The sequence below is a fragment of the Pseudopodoces humilis genome, chromosome 1 (genome assembly GCF_049639895.1).
Source record: "Pseudopodoces humilis isolate 2021_Gansu_Grassland_sample_001 chromosome 1, ASM4963989v1, whole genome shotgun sequence".
In the NCBI taxonomy this organism is placed as follows: Eukaryota; Metazoa; Chordata; class Aves; order Passeriformes; family Paridae; genus Pseudopodoces; species Pseudopodoces humilis.
The window spans coordinates 61,411,711-61,430,248 of NC_142200.1; the positions used below are offsets into that span (position 1 = coordinate 61,411,711).

General features: G+C 38.2%; 1 protein-coding gene across 1 annotated transcript in view; it reads right to left on the reverse strand.

Annotated features, from left to right (window-relative positions):
• The window catches only part of GALNT12 (polypeptide N-acetylgalactosaminyltransferase 12), a 47,076-nt gene that overhangs the window by 10,331 nt on the left and 18,207 nt on the right, over window positions 1-18,538 (reverse strand). Inside the window, exons 5-8 of the mRNA XM_005517459.3 lie at window positions 16,363-16,480; window positions 10,135-10,311; window positions 7,401-7,532; window positions 474-587 (exon numbers count right to left, since the gene is read on the reverse strand). Of these exons, the coding sequence (XP_005517516.2) occupies window positions 474-587; window positions 7,401-7,532; window positions 10,135-10,311; window positions 16,363-16,480 (541 nt within the window). The remainder of the gene's footprint in view (window positions 1-473; window positions 588-7,400; window positions 7,533-10,134; window positions 10,312-16,362; window positions 16,481-18,538) is intronic.

The following is an 18,538-nucleotide window of genomic DNA, read 5'->3' on the forward strand; positions in this document are numbered from 1 at the left end:
GGAGGACATTTCTGTAGAAGGACAGGAGAAGATGTGGTCCAAAACCTCTTGAACAATGTGGAAGAGACATGATGACAGGCAGGTGGAATGAGGTGAGGTTTCCAATGTTATTAAAGGCTTTAGAGGCATGGACAGACAAAAGTTCAGAGGGGTTTTGGAGATGAGCGAGCACTGGCCTATGAGCACTATAGCTGCACTGATTGCTATTAACCCTTGCTATTGAGCTCTGTGGAAAGGCATAATAAAGGTATGCACAAATTCCCTGGGCTGGGTAGACACATCCTCAGAATGAAGAAAATCTGAGATAAAGATACATCAAAACAAAAAGCATTTAGTGCAAGAATCAAAACTCAAACTAAGATGACCTGACTGTGGCAACACATTCTCTCAGCCCTATTCCAATAACTTCACCATACTTCCTTACATTATAAACATAAGTGCCAATCAAAATGAAAATAAAACATTATTCTTACCTGATTTTGTCCCATGCCATGGCATGGGTAGAGTATGACCCTCTGTCCAGTTACTTGATGTTCATTTGTAGGGTTATAATCGAAGCAGAAGTTTTCCATTCCTCTATTCTTCAGCTAATAAAAAAAAAAAAGAATATTTAAAACATCGGTCTAAAGTAAGGAAGATATTCTGTAGTCACTCTACACCCATCTTGCCAGGCTCTGAGATCCATCCCAAAGCTGGTGCAAATCAACTGGAATAGATCAAAGGGATGCAATGGTAACATCTCTGAATTTCAAATTTCTAATTTGAAATAAAACTGCACCGTCTTGACTTTGAAGACTGAAGCAGCCAGACACAATGGCTTCCCCTAGGAACGACACTGTGTTCCAATGTATTTGCAAAGGAAGTGGGTAGAAACTATGAAAAACTGCGTTAAAGCCCAACAAGCCAGCAACTCATGCAGAACAAAAGAGTCTGCCATGTCTTTTTCCCTCAGGACCTACTTGTTCAATTTTTTTTATGAAAAGATGATTACATACTTTTCTCAGTTTGTCAAATGGGAAACATTAGGAGGATTTGTTCTCAAAAGGACTCCAGTACCCTCTTGAGGCAGAACAAGAAGACAGATTTTACTACCAGAAATCTTGAAAGTGGGCAATATATATCTTTGGAGACACTAGGTGTGATATTAAATGTTCTTTACTCATTTTGCTGAGCTCTGACAGAAGAGGTGCACAACTTTTAGATTAGATTTTAAAATATTATGTTAGCTAATTTTAAAAACAACAGGCTAGTTAACAAGGATTTGCATTTAAGTATTCAGGAGGCAAAAGTAACTGAAAATAAGTTACACAATCACATAACAACCACTGATTCCTAGTATTGGCCACATAACCAAATTTGAAATTACACAGAACAGAACAGGTTCTGTAAACAAGAAGCTGAATGCCCCTGTTACTGAGTGTAATTATATCACAGACAAAAAGAATAAAGCAGAGTAAATCTCAGAAGAGTTAGTTCAGCAAGGTGTAATTTCACTGCTCTTCCCCAGCCATGATAATCATATCCTGAGTTCTTAATGTGGAAAATGAGCGGACACACAGGGATTGCAGGCAGCTAAAACTAAACAAACAAGACAAACCCTACAGGGCCTAAACCCACCACAGAGCAAACCACACAAGTTGGAAAATTAAACACTTGTGTTCTATATATGTTTGCTTTGCCAACTTACACTTTTAGTGCAACCCAACATCTTCTTTTAACACTGCTTTGTGCTCACTCCCACATGAGACTACTGCCACCCTCCTTGAACAGTCAAAAGAAAACATTTTGCTTACCTTCCTAATGGGAGACAAGAGTTACACTTAAAAAACAGGAAAGAGAAGCGTCTTACACAGATTATTTTTAACACTGCCATGGAACTACATAAACCAAACAATAAGCTTCTCATGTTTCTACATTCTACATCAGGAAATACCAACTTAAAAGTCATAACCACTTAAAATGGTAATTTTATCTCTACAGTTGTTGTCAGCAGCTGTCTTCAGGACCAGAGGGTCTCCCATTAGTATGTTTAATAACATATGACTCTCCCTGACTATCTACTGGCTCCAAGGGAAGCAAAACCCTTCTCCATGGTGCCCTTCCAGGCAACCCAATGACTTCACTAGTGCTCTTTGCCATCAGCCCCTGGCACATGCTTGAAAGTGAGCTCCCTTTTGGGAAATTTTAAATAATCCATTCAAAAATGCCCTACACCACCAGAACTACAGTAACTCTCTGATGCATGTTACGCAATGCCCAAATACACAAAACAAAAGATGTGTAAAAGCTTACTAAACTTAAACTTCATTTCAGATGGCTGGAAAATGAGGCTGTGCTCCAGGATGTTACCATGTACGTTCTCTCCTTTTTCATGCATAAATGCTTGTTATACATGCAGACATCTTCCTACAAATACATGGTCCTTATGGTTCACCTGTTTCTTTTGTTTTGTTAGACATTGGTAGATATGCCCACACTTCAAGGAAGCCCATTGGGTATTCAAGACCTAATTAGTAGGAATAGTATATTCTAAGCTTTTAAATTACCTGATCTGAAATGACACAGAAAATTTTGAAAATCTGACTGCAGCATCATTTATTAAAAAAGCCTCAAAAAACCATAAAACCACAAACCTGCCCTCTGTCCCAAGGCAGAAAAAAAGTATGAGAAAATTTGTGAAATATTTTTCTCTTGTTAAATGAGAATATACAGTTTAACTTTCTTTTATGTGCAAGAGCTCTATCAAAACAGTGATCATACACTCATTTCTGAAGCTATGTTTATTCCCACATCACCATAAACAAGTCATGCAATAAGAACAAAATTTTCTCTGTGACTTACCTTAGTTCTTTTGCAGAATGCTGCATTAGAGAAACAGAAGCAAAAAAAAATATTGATCACCTTGCCACTGAAACATGCTGTTCCGATCTAAAACAATGTACCCATGCAGGACTATTACCTGTGGTTTTTTAAAGCATTTGCCTCTTATTGAAACACTGCTGGTGTCACTCTACGTGCCATTTAATTATCACTGTTTGGAGGCTGAGATAGGCAATAAATTCCAGCTACCGAGATATTCACCATAGACCATAACCCTTACTACTAGGAGATATTTAAATCTATTGTTTCCTAATATCTGGACACTTGCATATAACTACATAATACAGATGGCATTCTATGCATAATTCTTAGTTTAGGCTTGCATTTTTTTAAAATAAAGTCCATTGTAAATGAACCATCAACAACAGATTTTTAATATTAAAACTTCATGACATTAGTTTATAAGTATGGCCAATGGAGTACTGCCAACCTTTCTCTACATCCACAAAATAGATCAGAATCATTTTTATTCTGCCAGTGGCAGTGGTGCTGATCTATTAGTGATATGGACAAATGTGTCCCATGTGGGACGCAGTAAGATATGAATTTGCAGCAAGCCAAACAGCTTTACTGGTACTGATCAAACATCAGCTGCTACATCAAAGGTAATCCAGGCAGTCACAGGGAATGATTCCTGAGTCAATGCTATTTTCATATCACCTGCTAACTTCTTAAGGGCAATGCTGAAAAGGGCATACAATACTGATGATTAAAATCCTCTGAAGGAAGGTGACACACTGATGTTGGATCCATGGGCTCACCCCAGCAAGTCCAGATCTCCCTGGGAAGCTCAAAGACGTATAAGCATGTGGTTCAAGCAATGGTGTGTTCACTACCAAGCACTTGAATTTCTCCCACTTCCTTTTAAAAAGCCTCTCCTTAGCTTTCAGAGGCTGTACAGCCAACCAAGTGGTGCATATTTTCCTGTGATGGGCATAAGGTCTCCAGGTCTAGTCAGTCCTAATCTTGGCTACCAATTCAACCTCAAATGGCAGCTCTACAAATTGGATTATAATGCAGTTTTAGAGGTATACCCTAGAGAATGGACTCCAATACCTCTTAGAACTTGGAGCACCAGTCATGCAATAATATCTTTGATTAAGTAATTTAAACCACATAGCTCTCTTCTTCTGTGCAAGCCTGTCCATATATATCACCTGTTCTTTAGATAATTTAAATAATGGTCTCTTTCATGTTTCATCAAAACAAAATTCTTCTCAGTTTTAAAGGCATAGTTTAAAATCTTCCTTCCATTTTTTTTTTAAGATTATATCTAGTCTAAATTAAAAGAAAATTATGACTGAGTGCTTGGAAATGAAGATGAGATGGTCTTGGAGGAAAATGGGGAAGGAAGCTGTCAAAAGAAAAATTCAAGTTTTTGATTTCCCAACTGGTTCAGTCAGTGACAGATGCCTTTACAGATACAAGGCAGAGAGAGAGACCAGATAGAAAGTCACAACACAAGACATGTATCAGCTTAGCTGCTTTACATTCAGCTGAAAGAAATCTCAGCTACAAACTGAGAAGAACAAAGAAAAACTTATGTCAGAACATAGTATAGTCTCACTGCCAGGTGATCAAATATATAGAAAATTAGAGTGAAATCCTGATTTTTGTGCCACCACTGTTTTTTAAAAGCAATCTTGATGTCAAATTTAAAGGCAAATTCACTGACTGACCATAATCTTTATCCTTGGTTATGCATGGATAGATGCCAGCCATATGTAACACACATCTTAGAAGAGAGAAGAGCCCTGACCATTCCCTTTGCAGCTGTGCCTTCCCACAGTCGCAGGTAACATGAAAAGATCACGGAGCTGCCCATTCTTCATCCAGCTGCACAATGCAGTGGTGTCACCACACTAATACTGAACACCAGGTGGCACAAAGCTCTTCCTACAGACGCCCACACCATCCCTTTCCAGGCTAGTTGGGACTGGTAAACTGACCAAGTCTCTGCTGTCTCATGGGCAATCTGTGCAGAGCTGGGGCTCAAGTCTTGCTGCAATTTCACACCTACTTACTGATACATACTCTGCCAGTAAATGCATGCTCAAGGATGGCCAAATCAGATGCTATGTCAGAAAAAGATACATCAGTATGCTACACGAGAGCCTAAAAGGTGTTATCAGCCTTTCCAGAACTGCTGACATTTTATTATTTTAACCCACTGAGTGTCTACCAGCTTTATTTCCTCCTGCCAAAGAAACTATTCAAGTCAGAAGGCTCATGTCCCAAAACATTCCAAAGCTGCATGAAGCCCAAGGAGAAGCAAGAAGATACCTATCTAATTTATAGGTATCAGGCAGTTTGCAGGAATGCAATCATAGGCAAAAAGGTTTATAATTCAGTATGTTTAAGTAAAGTTTTAGGCAGGTAACTTTTTAGACAACCAAGCATAGCATGGATATTTTTATGTATGTATCAAGAAAAAATATGTAGCATAAGAAGCTGCTTGTCTGTGCACAGCACTGAATGCTGGCCAGTAATTCTTGACTCCATCTGAATAATGCATGGATGACTTATGGGTAATCTTAGAAATATTTTCAACTTTGGTTCAAAAGTAAAAAGATTTTTAATGGAGGTAAAAATCTCCATATTCCCTTGTATTCTCTTTGAACAATTAAATAGCCTCGCACTAAGTTGAGATGTTATCAAAGCTGACATTTTTAAACACAGTGTTTTTGTGAACCAGAAAAGCACTACACAGCTAAGGCGGGAGTAAAGAACACCATCAGTGATTCATTGAAGCTAGCAGATGGGACTCAACATCCACAAATCAGCTGAATCAGTAGGTGTCGTTTCTGCACTCTCAGTTTCTCAGAGTACAACCATATTTCCATCACATTTTAAATTCTTCCTCCTCCCAAAAAATGGTGCATTCTCATTATGCTCACAACTAGATGACAGCATTTATGAATTGTTTTAAGAGAAATATATAGAGCACACCTAAATTACACTCTAGATACCTCAATCAGCTCTGAACAAGAGTTATTATTTCTAGGTACTGTCAACCCCTTGCCTGAAGATGACAATTAAATTATTAAAGAAGCTGCACAAATCCCTTTTCTTCCCTGGGAGGCTGAGGCCCTATCACTGGCACCAGTCTAACCCTTTCTTTTAGAGGGAGAAGGATGGAGGTGGAAGGAAGGATAAAACTCCTGAAATACTCCAGGAAGGTAAGTCTTATAATACCTTACTGCTTCAACTGTCTCAGACCTTGTCAGCAGCAATCCAGCACAAAAGAGCAAAAACTGAACCAATGTTGTACTGGGGTTTGTTCAAGGTACTGGATAATACCTTTCACACCAGTGATCACACAGAGATACCACCTCTCCCGCAAGCTCCAAGACAAAGGGAGGAGGGTGGAAATTCTCCCAGAAGCTCCCAAGGGCTTTTCTGACAACTGCTGCCCTCCCTGTGGAAACTCCCACAGGTCCCCAGGGGAAACCACAGCATTTCCACATTAGGATCTTTTTCATTCAACAAGTTATGAAGCTATTAGGGCAGACTGTGGGGAGACTTGGTTCCTGAATGCTTTGTATGTCCACAGAGATCAGATTTTTTTTTTTTCCTTTTCCTGAAGGAGATTCAGCAGAGGCTGAGTAACTGAAGGGCAGATGGCAGCAAGACAAGGGCTGGATGTGATGCAGCAGCATGGGAATGCAGCTTAGCTGGATCTGCAGAGCGATCGAGTTACCAGCAAAAGTACTTTTAAGTCAATGTAGCATTTGGTAATCAGGAAGGTATTTGATATATCTTTGCCTGGTGGAAAGGTGCAGTTTTGTGTTCCTAACATGCAGCAGATATCTGGTGATCTTTCAGAGGAAACAGGTATTTGCTGCCTCATCTCTGCCTTCATCCCTTCCAGATAAGATGAGTGTAATGTGATACACACAGAGCTATAGTTTATATTTATTTGTAAGCTGCAAAAAGCATAAAGAGCTGACAACTCTTAAAAGAGAAGAGGATTCTGATACTGAACCCATTGTCTGTGCCCTTGCTGGTCTAAAATTACCTCCAGATTAAAAATTAACATGTTAGTTTAATACACAGAATCCCCTATGATCTGGAAGCACTTAGGAGCAGCTCTATTTCCCATCACCAGAGCATCATAGTTTTCATCAGATAAAATGTACAAACATATTTTTCAAAGCACACTCTTTTTCTTTTCAATTCAACAAGTAAAATAAAACACTTTACTGTTCTCTTTTTTTTGTTATGCAATGTTTCAAGAAATAAAAAGCTCATCCTTTGCTGCCTTTAACAATCCCAAGATATCACTTAGAAGGAGTAATTTACAGCAACATTACCTGTTCTCCTACTGTGTCACAGAACTCCTTAATAAACAGCATTCCCTTAAATAAAGATTCTGATAGAAACCACATTTTAAAGCCTACCAGTTTTAACTGAATTCTACCAAAATCCCAAACTGATTTAAGCACTTAAACACCTTCACACTGACTTGGTAGGAGAGCTCAGAGAACTGCAAGTAGGCCCCCTTCTCAGCAGTCACATACCATTCCAAAGAATCCTGGTCTGTCCTCAGGTACGTGAAGTTCTGGATACACGTTCTCCAAAAACCATTTGAAGTCCTTACATTTCAGCTTCTCTCGTAGAAGTCTCCTTTCTGTCACATCTCCATATGGTTCCTGGGGGGAAAAAAAGGAAAAAAAAAATAAAAACAGAGATAGAAAAAGAAGAAAAGAAAGAAGAAAAAAAGATATGAAAAAAAATCCAGAACAGATGCTCTCTTTTAAATTATGTGTATACATTATTAGGAAGCGTATGCTACAGTGATGAGTAGGACTTCTAGCCAGGAAAAATCACCATGTTTGGGTGCTGGATTTGATTTCATTATCCTTACATTTGTTAAATGTTGACAAAAAAGAATTGGAACTGTGCATGTCAAACTTTAAAATATTCTAGAAGACAGTTTGTCTGAGAAAACTCCCTGAATCTGCAAGTGAGGAAGCCCTTGAATATATAGAGACTGAGAAGGCGTACTGGAAAATAAAACTTCCTTTAGATAGATAATTGAAAATCTCCAAAACAGTGAATAAATATTGAGGATTTTAAATTATACCACTATCCATTTGCAAATTACCTGTACAGTTTTACACTTAAGTGATGAAATTTGTAAAATCTGCTAATGCATCCTTTGAACTTCATCATTTTGGGGGGTGGGGAGTATGAAATCTTAAACTTCCAGAGAAAAGCTTTCATTGCAGACTTTTCCCTGTCTATGGATTGGAGCAGGGTTCATGTCTTTTTATGTCTGTTTTCAAAATCCTATCTTTATATCGACGAGGAACTTCAGATAGTCAGGCATGAGATAGTTTGCAGCCCCCAGATTTTTACAGGTCACTTGATGCACTCTTTCATCAAACCACAAATGTATTTGCATTTCTCAAAGCTGTGGAAATACCACTGAAAACACAAAGCAGATGTAAAGCAGAGGTAGAGATGCCTCTTTGAATAAACAAACAGCGTGACATATTAGCTCTGAGGTCTGAACATTAATCTTTAAGTGAAGCTTCATGGAACCAATTTTTGCAGCCATGACATCAATCATTTTCCTGTTATTTCCTACGGAACTGAATATTTGGGTTTGATGAAGTAAAAAGGTCTGAACTCAACTGCTGCAACAAGTGGTGCACAGAGTATGGAAACCAAAGTTCATCGGCAGAGACTTTGATATGGGGAAAAATAACCCGCATGAGTTTCAGCATTATGTCCACTGTGTTACAATAAGCCAATGCATGAAACTTCCAGTACTAACACACAAATACCCTTTAAAGTTAAAGCTCTATCATTACTGACATAAGATGCCCAGCACTTTACAAGAAAAATTGTCAGTGTTTATTGCTCCTTTTGTGTATGACAAGCCAAAATCAGCCTGGCGTTGCCTATGGGCAAATCCCATATTTCTCTCCAAGTCAGACTCCGATAATAAAACCTAAATGGCTTTTATGATGTTAAAGTAAACCAATTATTACAAATGTGTGGACTATAATAATCTAATTACCCAATTTCATTCAAACAAACACAAGATGAAAGCTAACCAAATTCATCTTCTCCAGCATCCTCCAGTGTATCTTTTAAAAGGCTCATGTTTTCAAGAGCAGTTTTCCCCTGCTGTGTCTATTGGGGTCAGCCACTCAAATGAATGGGGGGCTCCCTGTGCCCCACACACCGGTCCCTCAGGTCTAATCCAGGCAGCCAGAGGTGGATGCCCAGCAGCCCATCCCAGGCACAAAACCAGAAAGTCAGTGTTTAGAAAACTTTGCATGCAAAAAGATCATGCTGGGGAGATCAGGCACCTCCAGAAACAAGGAACAGCAGACAATGATTTCTCTGGGGCCTGAATTTTGGACCTTGTGACAGAGGTTCATTTAATTAATTTCTAGACACTGCAAAGACATTTCAGTGTTACTGTTTTCCAGCCTTCAGGCCCCTTACAATAAATACATCCAAGTTATGAATTTCCAAACTGCTTTACTGTTTTGACATATTCCATTTTCACAGTAATAATCTCCTGAAAAATTCTGCAACCAATGAACTTATATTTTAATTTCAAGGAAAATAAAAACCTTAACTTAAAAGAACATCCAAAACCAACAGAACTGATATTTGGAACATTTTATTAGGAACATTTTCATCTGAGTTCCCATGACTGATTTTAATTAATTTAATCTTTTCAACATTGATTTTGGTTTCCGTTTGTTTTATTTTTTTTTTTTAACTAAATATGGTGCAGCAGTAAATCAAACAGAAAAATCTATTTTGTTTTACATCAGTCCAAAGTTTTACAATTATCACAAGACAGGTCATTTTGCTAAATATTATTACCATGCTGTCCACCTGAAGGTCTACTGTCCACTGAAAATGGTTGATTTGCATTCATTAATTGTGTAATTGTTATTGAGAGTCCTGTATCTATCAGCCATTTCACAGAAGTGCACATTTTAGGCTAAACAACTCCTCCTTGCTCTGATGACCCCACTTCACAGTATTCTTTCATTTATTCATTTAATATTGACATAGATTGGGCCACCTCATACTCTTAAGGAATTTTTAATTCTTTCCAAGGAATTAAAAATTTTACACTTATTCTATGCCCGGGAAAAAACTTTCATAAGGAGTAAGAAATGAGCATAAACAGCACTTCATGTTAAATATTAGCTTAGTCAACAGTTAGTAGGTTGAAAACAAATTCTACTGAAATTCCAGGAGCAATGGAGTCAAACTCACCAGGCGAGCGTGTGGGTTTCGGTGGTAATAAAGTTGTTTGTATTCATCCATCCACACCTCAGCCGCACGCACGCTGTTTGCCAGAGCTTTGGACCGTGAGTATGGAGCTTGTTTGGGGAAAACATGACCTACATGGGAGCAAGGATGGATCTCAAGACTTCCTCCACACTGCCATATCTGAGCAAAGAATTGACATTGTGTGTATCATTAATTTGAGTCTTTTGCAAGCTCAAGGATATAGTAAAAATAAGACATAAGAATTACAATAAGATGTAAGAATAACACCGTCTCAAGAATACCACACCATACTGCAAGTAACACATACAATAATTTTGTGTCTATTTGATGACTGAACTGGATAAAATCACATCCTTGTTGCTCTCAATAATTTCCTCTGAGTTCACAAGGAGATTACCACATTTCTAGTTTTATCTGGAGAGCAATATTCCTTTCTTAGTTTTATTTTCTCATGATAAGATGTGATCTACAATAAGTTATGCAGGCATTGTTAAAAAATAGAAAAAGAAAAAAGAAGCATGTTTCTTTTCCAAATTAACCATATAAATAGCAATTTTGAAAGAAACCAGTAGCTGATAACTAATTCTTACCAGAAATCTATAGATCTATATATAATCTATATATTCTATTGGAAAGCTGACTTGCCAAAATGGGTAAGCTTGTTATATCATCAAAGAACAGTCAGTTGTATTCCCATTTGTACATTCACCAATCTAGAAGGGAGGCATAGGTGCCTGGTGATAAAATCCCACTAACCTTTTCAATTGGAAAGCTGGGAAAGGTACCCCAGACTCAACACACGAAAATAAAAAGCAAAGTACTTCTATAACTTATGGTGGTCCACCCAACGACAATGAAATAGCCTCCCTTATCTAAACCAATATTCCTGCTTGATGCCAAGGAAGTACTTGGTCCTGGATGTGGGACTGGCAGAACCCTACAAACCATCACTCTGCCCCTGTTCTCATGGCTCCTGCCTCTCTGGCTCCCCAGGTCAGGAAATGTACAGCCCATGATTTAAAGCCCTGAAACAACCATTAGGAAGCATCCATTAGCCTCAGCAATCTGTACACATTCTTGTAATTACATTCTTCTCCTCTGGAAACAAAGAACCTTTGGCAGTTCATCTACACAGCCACTTTCCCATCACCCATCCTGATCATAAGTTTGATTATGTGAAAGGAAAGCACAGCTAGGTATTTCCTATTCAAGGTGGTGTGTGACCACAACATGGCAGATGCCCTGTTTCTGAAGGGTGCCTGAAGCAAGGCTTCTGAAATTTAGTCAGATGGGAGGAAGGTGGGATATGTTGCTCTACTTGAACTAACTTGAGGCTGTCACCAATGACTCTGATAGACTTTCCATAAAAGATTTAGAATTCTCCTCATGTATTCAACCATGCATAAGTGGCAGCTCATCATTCCTTTGTAAATGGAAGACAAAGGAAATTAGCTGGGATAGGCTTAAGGGGTAGAGGTTTGCTCCCTGACAACCTTCTTTTATAAGACATACATTTTTAATGACATGTTATTCAAATGAACACAGCAGAAGTGAAAGATAGGAGGTAGCAAACAAAAGCTCTGCTGCTAACAGTGTCAAAAGATCAGTGGTGGGACTTTTCCCACCTCTCTCTCTTGGAGTTTTAGGCATCTAAAAAGCTAAAGGTTTTCAGCTCACACAAGATAGGAGTTGATTTTAGACTGGGTTTTTTAAAGTTACTTAGAATTTCTCTCAAATTTCTTCATTTGGAAATCAATGAGTATCATCTCCATTGATTTGATTTTGGATAAAAACATGGAATTTTATGCATGGCACAATACTGTGATTAATTACCAAAGTATAAGCACTCTAATACATATGTTTACTTTTAAAACAGAGAGTATCTTTATTTATATAGGTAATTCATTATTCAGCTGTAGGGAGTACTGGATAATTGTTACTTCCTGGATTTAAAATCTTCATTTTCTGTTTTTCAGGTGAGGTTTCTCTCCTCTTTTTCACTGTTTTTCAGGGAAGCAGTATATTTGTCATTTGGACAAAGATGATTAAAGGAATTATACAAGAAATCTAGAATTCTGTACTGATTTTGAACAATTTGCAGTTTTTCTTAGGTAAGTTACTCTACTGCCGTTTTGAAAGCTGCTATGAAACAAACTACTTACTTTCATTTTACAACCCCCTTTTTTGAGATTTATTTCAAAACAATATTTTTCATAATTATTATTTCTACATTCAAGATTATTTTTTAAAGCTGCAATTTACCATGCAAGATCTGTCAGCAAATATTAAGAGCCATAAGGTTATTAGTTTAACAATTTCCAATGTTGTAGTCCATTAAAGACTTTTTAATTAGTCTTTATTGTTTAGATCAAACTACTTTTAAATAAGATCCTAGGAACAGATGATAAAGACTATTGAAATGTTAAGAAGGAAGCACATACTTTAGCTCTTCCATGATAAAGTTTGATTTCAAAGAAATGAAACAAACTGACCATACCTCTGTTAAATTGATGACAAAAAGAGAATTCCATAACAGCTGAAATTTTAATAATTAAAGCTCTCTAAAAAATAACTGTATGTTGCTAAGCAATGCTCATTAAATTCTAAGTATGTCATAAAAACAGTACAAAAATTATCTTGTCTTCCTATTGCAAAAGAAAATTGAATATACTTCAGCTAAACAATTTCTAAGAAGGTTTACTCACTTTCATTTTAATGGAAAAAATTATGACCTCTATATAAAATCAAGTACAAATAAACAGCTATAAAATAAAGCAAGGAATTTAATAGAGAAACTAAAGTTGATTACTAAATGCTAAATAAGTGGCTCTGCAGAAGATTCTCCATAAAACTAGTTCAACCTTCTGTAACAGAAAAGCACATAAGGTTTCAAGCATATTTTGCAAGCTCACGTACATGCAGATCAGTTACTGGGTTTACTAGGTCTGGATAACTCACAGCTCTCATTATAAAAGCTCATATTTTTCCTTCACTTCAATAGGAAAACAAGGTGACATTCCTCCTTTTACTTTCACTTTCATCTTGACGTATGCAGATTATCGGCATATTTTCTTTTGTTTCCAGAGACAGATGGTGGCATTATGAAAACCTATAGAAAATGTTCAGAATCTCACCTTGGGATCACCGTCCCTGCCACAATCTCTGGACAACTGACCTTGTGCTGGGTCAATGAATGCTAAAGAATAAAAGCTCTGCCAGCTCATTCTAACATTTTAAGACTATCAGGAAGAAACAAAAATAAAAAAAACATAAAAAGAATGCTACATCCTAAAAAAAGGGCAAAATGTGGGAAACCCTACATTTCTGCTGCTCTCTCTCTGCTACAATTTTTTCTTGATGACTTGTGGCCAAGCCCCCAGTGTGGTGCTCCTGCACAATCTGCTGGAAGCTGGGTGGGTGGAGAGGCACCCCAGACACATTGACCCACCCTGGCTGCTCTCAATGCAAGACAGAGTTCCAGAGCCAGGCAAAAAGAAACAATACAAAAATACTGACAAAGAGAAGACCCCAAGTGTTCTGAGGCATATCATCCAGGCTCGTGGGCAGTAACATTTCCGAGAAGAAAGGCTTTTTTGCAAATGGTAGGCTGAAGGACAGACCACAGACATATCAAGCCTTGGTCCAGAAACAAACTTAGGTTGCAGTGCCACTTGCAGGACCAAGAGCAGAGAGGGGATAGAAGCTGCAACGAGGTTCCCTTTACTCTAAGGACAAGAAGAAGAAGAAGAAGATAAAAGAGCATGTTTTGAATCCCTCAGAAAGAGGGATTTCAATGCCCATTATGCCCATGAAGTGAAATTTTATCCAGCCAAATAGCATTAAGCAATCCAAAATCAAGGTACATTGACTCGATTCTGCATTCAGCACGTAGCCTCCATCTCTCTTAGTCATCATGCTTTTAGCAAAAGCTTTGTCCTTGTTGCACTTCTCAAAACCACAGAGAATTTCTTCAGCTCAGAATAATCGAAGTGCAAGAAAGAGGAGGCTTGAGGACAAGTCTTTTCATGTCATTGGGAGAGAGTGGTGTTTTCAGAGACAAGAACAATAATAAATTAATTTACAGTGGTTTAAAGTAGTTCTGCTCCTAATTTTCAGGTCTGACAGATCTAGAAAACACAAGGACAACAACACTAACAATGATTTATCCCTTCCAACCTCTTGGAACACTGCAGACAGCCAAAAGAATACAATTAAACAACATTGTAGCACTCCGCTCTGTTCCACAGAAATCCTCACCACGCAGAGCACAAGTACAAGGGCTCCAAATCAAACAGAGCAAAGCATGTTGCGCACAAATGCCCAGATGCTACTGGCAATCTGCACTAGGAAAATTGGCATGGCCAGGCATATTTGTTGGCCATTGCACAGCCTGTCCTGTTAAATCATTTGTCTCCCAGGAGCGGCTTGATCCACCTGCACCTACATGCTGGCTTAGCCCCTTGCAGAGTGCTTGTGCACTCTCTCCTGGGGACTCTGTTGCTCCCTCTGTGCTTCTCCTGTGTGCTGGGCCACCCCTGATGTGGTCTCCTCATGGGACAGAGGAAGCAGTCCTGCATGCTGAAAGAGTAAAGGCACTGGTCAAACATGCTGCTACACTCCACAGAGCCAGTGACATAAAAAATGAGACTGGCTGCCAGAGCTTCACAGAGCTCAATGGCACTGGAAGGTTGGGTCTAAAGCAGCAGCTGGTACTGAGGCACTCTGAGTCAAAAGGAGGGGGTCAGGTGTCTGCAAGCCTTGGTCTGTCTCCCCAAAAGCAAGACACAAAGATCAGAAAGCCAAGAACTTCATGTAAGTGTGCCATATTAGAGGTTTCCTTCAAGGAGTTGAAGTTCTGGATACACCGGAACCAGAGACTCCAGCTTCAGAGGGTCACAGGGCTGATGAAGGTGGGTCAACTGCTTTGCAATTCAGGTGGAGGCCTGATGAACTAGACCAAGACTACTGAGTTGGTTGTGCTTGGGCTTATGTACCAGAAACTGATCCCTAAGTGAAAAATGACTGGTGGTCATAAACTCAGATCAAACAGCATTTCCAGCTGAGAAAACTCCCTCTATAGAGAAACCATATCAGCTCTAGGCTTGTGCTCGTTATCATTCCTAATAATTTTTGCTCCTTATTATAATACCCTTTTTTCTACAATTTCTGCACTGCAGGCAGCAGGAGATCAGAACAGCAGCTAGGCAGACTCCATGCTTCTCTGGTTAACAGACAGACATCCAGAGAGACAGTCTGCTGATGCCTCTCTCAAGAAAGTTGTTTTGTAACATTAAAATGCTATTGAACCTTGAAATCTGTTGTCACCTGGTAAAAAAACCAGAAATCCTCCTGTACAACAAGTCAATGACTCACAGAAATGCAAACATGATCATCAAAAATAACAGATGATGGGCAGAACAGACAAGGGTAATCCAGGATAATAAGTTGTGAGCTCTCTGAAAGCCAAAAGGAGCCTACAGCATACCCCTTAAATCACCACTGGATGGCTTCAATGAGCTAAGTGTGATTTGGGGTAAACCATAAGCCAGTGTTCAGTGGGGATCAGCCACAGCACTGGTAACATCTGAGCAGGCGAGAATATTGTTCTGCTGATCAGCCTGGACTGTCCTGTGCCTCCTGACTTTTCCTGCTGTAAACCCTTTTCATTACAGCTGACTCACATCTGAGCACTTGGTCACTCCTCCTGTGGGGTACAACCCTACAGTTACTGGAGATCTTCCACCTTTTATAACCTTTATGTACAAACTTTTTCTCAGGTGAAACAGAATAAAGTCTTAAAATTAGTACAGGGCCTGCCTTCTCCTTTCCCACTGGGAACTGTTCACTCCATCAACCACAGCAAGAACTCTGAGTCACATTAAAGCATTACAAATCTTCTTCCCAATGACCTCCTTCAAGCAGCAGGACGTAACCTTCACCCACTAGTTATCACATCCCTTTTAACATTTTATACCAGAGCTTAAAGACATGTTTTTAAAAATTGCTTTAAAGTGGCTATTTGAAAGAGAAGTACAGCTATCCTGAAGTGCAAGAACAAGATATATATATATAAATATAAGTACCTTCCAAAATATTCCCTTCTTAGCACTTGCTTACATTACAGCTACCTCATTAAGTGAAAGGGCATGAAGAAAGAAATAGAAACTTGTTGTATACTGAAGAAAAGAAACTTTCAATTAAGCCACCTACCCTAAATGAGAATTCAAGGTTTTCTCCTCCCCAGACTTCCATTCCTGTGTCATAGGAACCAAGATAATCAAAATATTTCTTGCTCACAGAAAATAATCCACCTGCCATGGTTGGAGACCTATAAAAGAAAATAGTAACTCCAAACTGAATAAAAAGAAAAAATATTAAACCAGTGCAGCAGAAAAAAAAAATACAATACATTTTTATTTTCTTCTTTCTCAGTCTTTCCTGGATACACAGTAGCAGTCAGAAATTTATCAATTATTATGAGGCCATTTGAATTCAATTTTGTAGTAAAAAACTGTATCTGAAACAAGCACCAGAATGTAAAAATATTGTGTTCAAGTAAATTTTGCCAACTGCAGTGTCTTTGTGAGTAAATGAAGAGCCTCTTCACAGAACAGAACATTAGCTTCTTTGTGGCAGAACTGTATTAATCGGCTCTGAAATTCTAAGTTCTGTATTCTGATCTATTTTACTTAAGCAATAATTAGTGCTTTAGTAATTAAAAACAACATTCTTGATCCCACTAATATCAACTGAAAAAACTCTCAGACTTTAATTCAGTAAATACAGCTCCTAAAGAGATTTGTTTTCTTTCTAAGAAAATCTACCCAGCTGCATGTTCTTAAATTTTTTACTAAGTTTGGGGGGGAAAAAAAAATAAAAAAAATCAGGAGTCATGACTGGGTCCTCACTGAAGATCACAAGGCCTAGAGTGATAGCACATTTAAGGGATGTACTTCCAGTAGGGTAGCATGTGCACATATCCATAAATTTGTATTTGTTCAGTACTGTTCTTTATTGTTTACAGTCTTAGGATGACTCCCTTTAAAGTGCCAAGTATACAATGGCCAAGTATACAAGTGCCAATAATACAACTAAGTTCAGCTGACATTATGTGAATTTTGGTAAATTACTTTTGAGGTAAATATTAACAAAAGCAAGATGCATGATCAATTACACTGAATCTGTCAAAACTAATTTTACCAGTTATCTTTTTGAAGCAACACTGTCTCACGCTGTCATATGTGGTTTCAAAGAATGGAATGAGATGAGACAAGACAGAAGGAAAAATAACAAACTCCATAACCAGTCAACTCCTTCTGTCTCCCCTCCAGATCTCATCTTTCCAAACCAAGCTGTTGGTGACACCACTCTCAGCACTGCTGCTTTCTCCAGACACTTGTCAAGCTCACAGTCCTCAGGCTACCATGAAACTTGATCCCCATCGTTTTCCTCTTGGGATGTCAAAGACAATTCTTCTTATCATAAAGAAAATAAAAGCATCATATTTGAACTAAATGTTTTAAAAACACTTACTGTATTCGGATTTTTTTTTTTTTAAGGAGGATGTGGATTAATACATGCTGAGAAAGACTCAAATATTACCTCACTTTTCCCATTCAAAAAAAAGGTAATTCAGTTGAGGATTAACTTCATTAATATTTGTGAAATACTGGGTATTAATATCATGATAAGCAACTTACAAAAGACTGAGAAAAAGTAATAATTCCATATTTTTGTGGTCTACACAATAACAAATAAAAGTACTAACAAAACTACTGTATTAAAAGTGCCGAACAGGTTAATTTACTACAATAAACTGCAGAAATACAGCAACTTCCATAGCAGATGAATAGGTTGAACATGGCAGATCCTCAGCTATCAGGATCTTGTCTACCATTCCTATTTTCCAGACGCCTTGTTTGTTCTGTTCTCTTACCTCTCCTTAAAATACAACATCAAATTGTAAAATACAACTACAAATACAAATAATACCAATTGAAAGCATCTCGTCCTTAAAGAAAACAAAACTGAAACCCATAATGAAGACGTCAGCCTGAGGTCTGTAAGTTAGCCCTTCACAGAAACCATGGTTGATGGAGCTGTATTGTTTCACCCCAGTAAAGAACTGGCAAAATGGTTCACCTTTGAAAATAGCACAGTGCACTACAATTATCATTACAGCACAGAAAAAAATCTTCAAAACTACTTCTGCCTTCTTACTGGTTGGTGATTTTTTTTCCCTTTTCGTTGTTGCCCATGATACATTTTTTTTTACAACAGGGAACTCTTTGCTTTGCACAGAGGACATCCTCCAGTATCAGTTAGTCAGTTACACTCTCTCCATGTGCTGGTAAGCATCTGTAAGAGTTTGCTCAGGGGAGTCAAA